We start from the raw sequence: 8105 nt of genomic DNA on the forward strand, positions 1-8105 counted from the left end.
AATAATCATAATAATTAATAATAAATCTTCATTTTACTCATCGTGAAAATATTAACTTGTATATATAGACGATTTGCATCTGCAGGTTGCTGCTAAATCAGGTGTTCGGTGCACTACAAATACAGATTGTCTCAACAAATGCTTGTGTAGTGGAAATTGTTACTGTTCTAACGATCATATTTGTGATTGTCTTAAGAAAACTCCATCCCTTATTGAAAGAAAATTAGATCGCTTGAAATACTAGTGACTTGGTATATATGAATAAGATGGATATATCCTTATTAAATATGCTTACATGCATAGTGTAATAAGCTGCATATGGTGCATTTGTGAGGATCTAAGTTAGATCCTCCCTTTTTCTATTTCTATAATAAAAATAATGATTCAAATAAAAACATGTGTATCATTTTATTTTCTTATTCTTTTTTCTTTAGTGTACTAATAGATTTATTTCATAAAAATTAGAGGAAATGTCCATAAAAATTCTGAACTTTGTACTTTTTTACAATTATACACTTAATTTTTTTTTTGATAAAGATATTTTATACTAATAATTTTTTTTTACAATTATACCATTCGTTTATATTTCCGTTAAAAACTAATTTAGCATAAGAAACTTCAATATTAACAAAGAAAAACCCTAAATGAGTTATCCCATCTATATGCATTTTTGTTACTTGCCTTGGACTAAATATTAGAGGTTTAATCACGTGACAAAAATTATATAATTAGGGTTTTTTCATTAATTTAGAGATTTTTTATGTTAAAAATATATTTCTCTATTAATTTTTTATGGGAATATGAATAGATGTACAATTATAAAAATATTGTTAATATAGGATATTTTTCTTAAAAATAAAAAGTTAAGGATATAATTATAAAAAAAATGTATAGTTTGAAATTTTTATTGATATTATTCCTAAAAATTATACAAGTGAGAACCTAAAATAAAATTTGAAATTTAAAAATTATGGATTTTTTAAACCATTTACTATACTTAAAAATAAAATTTGTTGTTCTATTTATGTATGGGATTTAATCACCACCTCATAAATAATTGATGATGTAATTTTCTTTTTCATTAGTCACCTTAATGTCAAATTAATATTAAATTAATATTAATAGCACAATTAATGTGTAAAATATTTGGTCTTGCTAAAATGATTAAAAAATTATTCAAGTATATATAAAAATATAAAAGAGGGAGAATATAAATATATTGTCAAAAATACCCAAATAATTTAGTAAAATTACAATATAAAGACTAAATTTAATCGGTTATTAAAATTGACTTATTTATAAAAAATAGAATAGGAAATTATTAGTTTTAAAAATCTTATTGCATCAAGACTTTAAATGAGTTATGAGTATTGGTATTAAAAGAATTATTAAATTTGAAAAAAATAATAAAAAAGGAAAAAAAAAAGACTATAAGAAAAATGCATAGAATTTTTTTTATCCAAACTTATTTTAATGTAATAACAATTATTTTAATGAATAAATCAATAAAAATAATCAATACATTAATCTCACAAATATTTTAAAAATATGTTTTCAAAAATATAAAATACTAAAAATTTAAATAGCCTCTTTAATAAAATAATATTAATTCGATTATGATATATATGGAGATATAATATGTGGTTAAATAATTAAAAAGAGTTAGAATTCTAATTCAATCTTGAGTAATATGAAATTTTTTAATATTAATATAATAAAATTATTTTATCAAAATTTCTACATATATCTTATTTTTAATTTAAATTATAATTTTTATAATAATTAAATTAAATTATGAACATATATGATTGTATTATTTATAATAATAACAATGTTAAATAACTTTTTTACCATACTTTTTGGTTTAAAGGAAAAAAAATGATTTCAATAATGAATAAAACAACTAAAAGTTTGTGTATGCATACAAATTTTAAAAATATGCTACTATAAGAATCAAAAATTTCTAATTCATTAGAAACTTTAAATTATTTTTATTTTTACAATTAATTATTCTGACATTGTTTATGTATTTATAATTTAAAAGGCTAATAGCAAGAAAAAAAAATTGATTTTTATACGGTTTTAGTTCTAATTTTAAACTTTTAATTTTGGCATCACGTTTTAAAATTTAAAATTTATCCAATTTGATAGAGAGAATTAGAGAGAGAATATTTTTTTATGTGTAGTAGTTCTTGGCATTTTTTAATTTTTATAATAATTGATAGATCAAAAAAATAGTAAGAAGAAAAATGTATTTTAAAAATCAAGCAAACCAAATAGCAGCTTGAGGAGCTTGAGTTAAGATAACATGTCAGCACTTTTGCAAGATGAAGATAATACAGTATCCGTAAAATGATGGAGCCAAACGCTTCAAAAAGGAGGAACCAATTCAGAGACGGCGCTTGCCAAAGACTGAACAAGCCCTTTGGTAAGATCCATCAATTTCCATGGATTAAAAACAAATAAAATTGCAGAAAAAGGACAAGTCGAAATAATAGGAGCAGGGAAGAAAATGCCACCAAAAAGGACTTATATTTTATTGCGAGCTTGATAGCCGTGGAAAATGCAACTTACAAAGTGGCTCTCCAAGCCATATCAAAAGAACGTTGAATGGTTGAATAGTGACAGTCTCTTGCCTCTTTTTCCTGGCTGCTAATGTGGTCTATTTTCTTCACTAAAACGAAAACTTCTGCATAGCAACCCCTCTCCGTTCCTCGCCCTCTCTCCGGCTTATGCACGGAGACGTGCAAGCATGCACGCACTCACTCACATACACACTTTCTCTAGACCTATTTCTGTAGCAATGGCAGAAAATATAGAAAAAGACTCGCACGCCTCGATCATTAATACTAGCTCGTTCTCCTCCTGAGTTGGGAAGATATCTCTTGGGTTGTTTCAGAATGTTGCACTCCATAAAGCTTTCTCACCTTCCCCGCACCGCCGATGAACCTCTTTAATCCTATCAGCAGACCTGCAGATCCCACTGCAGCTCCAGTCAAATGAAGCAACACAGATGTTACCGGCCTGCTCCTTCCACTCACAATCTGCAGTAATTGCAAAAGAATATACCCATTGAAGGACCACTGATTTACTCTTAACTTGGACTCTCATCAAAGTCATTACCAGTTTGACAATCATATCAATTAGATATACGAATTTGAAAAGCTAGAAATTACTAAAAAGAATAAAAAATTGACCCACAAGAAGCACTAAAAATAATGTCTTAAGGAAAAATTTTAGGATAAGATAGCATGTAAATTCAAATGATAAGTCACTAAGATAATTGCCAGTTTCCAGAATTAGTATTCTTAATTTTATGGTGAAAGCATCAATGGGACCCATCAGAAGACCTATCTTGAAATCATTGATGTGTAAGGAGGAACCATATTAGGTTTGTGTAAAATGCCTTAAAGACTGCATGATAACTCCTCCTGACCTTCCACTAAAAAAAATTAAAAGAATAAATAATCACATCAATGAGATATTCAGTCAATTTCAATTTCTGGTGTGAGGTATAATTTTTGCAGGTATTAAAATGGATACGATATAATCTCATCCCTTGCTTGTGTCTGGCATGTCAACAAGTATTCTTCAGCAAGAGAGTAACAATAGGTGCCAAGTAATGAAGAAGAAGAAGAAGATGGGTGGAGGCGCCTCGTGTTGAATAACCGTATAGTGTTATGAAAGATTCAAGCTTTCTGTTAAACTGTAAATATACCTGGTGGGGTGCCACAACATAGTCTCCGGTCATCGATGTGCTCCACATCGAGACCAATAAACCAAGATCCCAATGAGACATCCTCATTAGCATACTTGTGAAGAACATGCCTGAGACAATCCACATTAGCGATCATCACAACACAAGAACAAACAACCAAACAGGCAGACTATCAGATCCACTCTCAAGCTTCCATCTTACATTCAAATGAAATGGAACTCACCGGTTTATTGAAATGTACGTAGCCAAATCTTTTGAAATGGCATATAGCTGTCCAGTAGCATGGCGGAAGTACTTGTTTCCTGCCTCGCCGAATTTCCAATACTCAGGTTCATGGTATCTTACTCCCCTGTGAAACAAAAGGAGCAGTTAAGAATCTAATAGTCAGTTGCTTTTGCCAAAATTCTTCTCACAAATTAAACCCAAGAAAACTTTTCACTTACTTTTGACTGAGAACAGGACCAGATTTCATGCATCCTACATATACCCGCGGTTTTTTTTGGTGTCTAACTAGAGTTTCTCCGAGTGTTGCTGCATCAAGTTGCAATGAAACAGACTTGGCATTTAGACTAGCATGAACAACAACATAAAGATCATTCATGTTAACTATTGTAAGGTAGAGGCTTGAAATTGAAAGAACCTAAATTTTTCATAAGATAAAAATACACATATAAATGATATTAAGTCTTTCCTATTGATTTTTGTTTCTCAATCCCAAAAGTTTAGCTCAAAGGAAGAGGAGGGTCTAAAAACTTATAAGAGGAATATTATCCAAATCCTAAACAAATATGGAAATTTAAACACACCTCTCATGCTCAGAGCGAAACATTTGGAGCGCTAAACATATATAGGAATAGGAGGCCTTATGCTAGACGGAGAGGTTATACGATACCATATTAAGAAAATGAGTCGGGTCTAATTTACCCTAAAAAGCTAGTTCAAGAGAAGAAGAATGCATAAAATTGTATCCCAACGTTTGAAATAAAGAATTTGGCAAGAATTCAATTCTATTGATTTCTTTGATAACAATTGCATTTGTAACATTTCTAGTGTTTAGAATGAAAGAATTCAATTTTTTTAAGTTAATAAATTTTCATTTTAAAGAAAGTTAAAATTGAGTATAATTTTGAAAGAATTCAAATGAATGTGAGAATTTAATATGTCTTCACTAATTAGTATCCCAATCACACAAAGACTATCATAAATCATATATTGTCTTACCTATGTTTACATGGACATCATCATCAACTTTGACATAGAAATCTGCATCCCATAAAGCAACAGCAGTCGCAAAATATATCTTTGTTTTTGCAGACAATTCAAGGTACCCTTCAACATGGTCCTGGTCACAAGATTGCATCACAAACAGGAAAACTCATTGGATTTTCCTTTCCAAAACTTCTTTTTTTTTTTCTCTCTTCTTTTTTGTGAACTGAAGTGAGCATATAAGGAATAAGATAGAAAATGGAACAAAATGAAACTAAAAGCCTTACCAGCCTTAAGAAATCTCCATGCTTTCTATCCTCTGCTTCAATTGCTCTATCCAAAATGCCTCCTGATGTGGAACTAGATGGTATTAAAAAAAGAAAAGTTTTAAGTTAGAACATTGCATTATTGTTGACTATTAGTTCTCAGTTATGTACGTCGCAACTCTAGAGAGAAAAGTAAAGAATGAAAGCATATGAGATGTCACACCATGTTCCATTGAAGAAAAGTTAGAACATAATTCTCAAAATCCAGATCCCAGAAGTAACATAAGATTAATAAACTCATCTCACAAGCTACAAACAACAAAAAGCTATAAAATTGCACACCCACTTCTTCAAGTCATAAAATGAGATTAGAACCGTCACCTATGACCAATGACAAAGCGAACAATGATACCCTTCTCTTCTTCCAGTTTCTTCCTTTTTTCACCTAGTTTCAATGTTTTCCAAATAAACCAATCATCAGCAAAAAAGAAATTCTAACATCAAAAATAGCATCGATATTGAAGACAAAAAGGAAAGAAAAAAAAAAAGGAATAATTCGAGAACCTTGTGGCATCCATGTTGCACGAACTGAGTCTCTTCTTTTCCTGCTGCTGAAAGCAGTATTAACTCCAACAACCATCAAATACCTTATCTTCGCAGACGATCCAGTCTCCTTTAAGTCCTCTGATACTGGAGATCCACTGAGCATGGACTCCTGTGCTGCCCTTGCAGCAGCTAATTCCATCTCTAAATTTGAAATCGTCTTATCTAATGTCCTACATTCCACATGCCATGATAAGATTCATACCAAGATGTTAAAAATAGTACCAGAATCTACAATTTGTGAGCATAAGCTCTACTCACTGTATGGCATTATGAGTTTTATACACTTCCCCGATTATATCCTTAGAGTCGCGCCTCACTTCTTTCTGTTGCAACTAAAGGACCAGATCAAATTACAACAAGCCATTTGAATGAGATACAGAATAGAAATAATGATGTAGATACCCACAGTTCTAAATCCACAACCCTCTGAAACCAACTTTAGTTTTTCAGCATCCATTGCAGTTGTCCTTGTGATGCCTTTTGACTCTGGAACTTTCCACATCCTATCACCATTTTACCTCATTAGCATGTCATTATAGCCTAAATGCCAAGAACAGGAACCCTTAAAGAAATTCTGATCACAATTAAATTTGTTTAAGGAAAAAGCAGTGGGGACTTCCAGTAACCATTGCTATATATATAGAATAAAAATTATGGCAGTGAATGAATGAGAGGTATCCCCATAAATTAATGGGGAAGCTGGTTTAATGAGTATAGGTCATTCTTCATGTGCATGGTTCCAACATATAAACAGCACTTGAAACCACCACCTCAGTAAAATCACAAACCAGTTAGAAAAACTATGACAAAGCATTTATTAAATAAGACATAAGGTAAACTATGACAAAGCATTTATTGAATACGACTTAAGATAGCATTGAAAGAAGGCTGCAAATTGTTGTTAAGACTTGAATTGACTTGCCAACAAAACATAATCTCAAAGGAGCAATGAAAAAAAAAAAAAGAAAATTAAAACCACAAACTTTGAATGGTTAGCTTCCTCCACACAATCTCAATATGGATCCATCTGAGACCAAGAAATACAAGTCTGAAAATATATTTTACATAATAAGTATCCAGATAATTTAAAAGGAACCCATTTGATTAATAACCCATTTGCCTAGAAAACCAGTTCATACATGTCCATACAATAAAGAATCAGCTAAATACACAGATCTCGAAAAGGAATACTATCCTGATACTCTGCTAAAGACTCAGAGTTTGAGAAATTAACTTGCACTCATTGAGAAACAAGCATAAACTCGCCTGAATTGAATCAAAATCCTGTTAACTAAATTACCAGCCGAAGGATATTGCCAGCTGAAAAAAAAATCATATAAAGCAGACAAATATTACCTATCAGTGAAGAGCATTCCAGCACAGAAGCAACACAAGCAAATGAAAAGGGTCCATTTCTGTGATACAAAACTTGCTCCTCTACTCTTCAAAGTCATCTTCTTTTATTATTTTTCACTTCAAATTCTTCTTCTCCACTCGTAAGGCAACAGCTATCTAAACTGAAAACCCATCTGCTGATGATAGAACAGGAGCTCAATCGGAGATGCCTAGAAAGAGACAGATTGAGTTTAAAGGAGTTGGAAATGTTTTTAGCAAGAAGAGAGATGAATTTGAAGAGAGTACATGCACAAGATTTGAGACAAGAGATGTGCATGACAAGAGAAATGCACAGAAGTGGTGTTTTTGTTAGTTTCTTTATACTTATTATTTTGTAGTTTGTTCTCTTTCCATTGAGGGGAGAGAGGGAACTGAAGGAGGAAAAAAAATAACCTCTCTGCTTTGCAGGCAAGGGATGTTGAACAGAAGTGAGATGACCCACGACTAACAGCTCTGTTAAAAAAAAAAAAAAAAAGAAGAGTGGGCTCTGTTCTTGTACCGAATTTACCAAACCATCCTTGTCAGACGTTCCTCATTTAAAAACCTCACAGCAGCACAATCTACCACACTGACAATAATGTTCCCCCATGGTTTTGCAATTTGCAGCTTATTATTATTATTAGAAAACTTATTATTTAATACGATAAAAACGTATTTCGATTTTAAAAAATATATTAAAATATTTTTATATTTTAAAAAATTTATTAATTAATAATTTTATTAATTTTAATTATTAAATATTATAAAAAATTAAAATATTATCTATATGAAAAAATTAATTAATAAATTTTTTATGAAATTAAAAATTAATAAATTTTTTGAAATTATAAAATTAAATAATAAAATATTAATTTGAATTAAAAGAATTTTTAAAATATTATAAATATATTTTTAAAAATAAAAAATATCAATGA

The 8105-nt window shown here is 30.4% G+C and overlaps 1 protein-coding gene across 2 annotated transcripts; it reads right to left on the minus strand.

Annotated features, from left to right (window-relative positions):
* Positions 1-2513: 2513 nt before the first annotated feature.
* On the minus strand, positions 2514-7623 carry LOC110629504 (probable beta-1,3-galactosyltransferase 2). Of its 2 annotated transcripts, none has more exons than XM_021776505.2 (11): positions 7153-7623; positions 6203-6299; positions 6055-6119; positions 5755-5966; positions 5572-5635; positions 5212-5284; positions 4940-5060; positions 4162-4249; positions 3942-4067; positions 3719-3828; positions 2514-3044 (listed from the first exon to the last, which is right to left on the minus strand). In XM_021776505.2, exons 1-11 carry the CDS (start codon positions 7248-7250, stop codon positions 2896-2898), a joined length of 1203 nt encoding a protein of 400 aa, XP_021632197.1. In that variant the 5' UTR covers positions 7251-7623; the 3' UTR covers positions 2514-2895. The 2 variants fall into 2 exon arrangements, with proteins under 2 accessions (XP_021632197.1, XP_021632196.1); XM_021776504.2 differs by having other exon boundaries at positions 6055-6128.
* Between the last annotated feature and the right edge of the window lie 482 nt (positions 7624-8105).

This window comes from Manihot esculenta, chromosome 13, assembly GCF_001659605.2.
Source record: "Manihot esculenta cultivar AM560-2 chromosome 13, M.esculenta_v8, whole genome shotgun sequence".
Taxonomy (NCBI): domain Eukaryota; kingdom Viridiplantae; phylum Streptophyta; class Magnoliopsida; order Malpighiales; family Euphorbiaceae; genus Manihot; species Manihot esculenta.

Coding starts and splice junctions, on each gene's coding strand:
- LOC110629504 (XM_021776504.2), bottom strand. CDS start 7,250: ATGACTTTGAAGAGTAGAGGAGCAAGTTTTGTATCACAGAAATGGACC. Junction 3,829..3,941: donor ACGTACATTTCAATAAACCG/GTGAGTTCCATT, acceptor GGATTGTCTCAG/GCATGTTCTTCACAAGTATG. Junction 3,045..3,718: donor ATGTTGTGGCACCCCACCAG/GTATATTTACAG, acceptor CAATTACTGCAG/ATTGTGAGTGGAAGGAGCAG.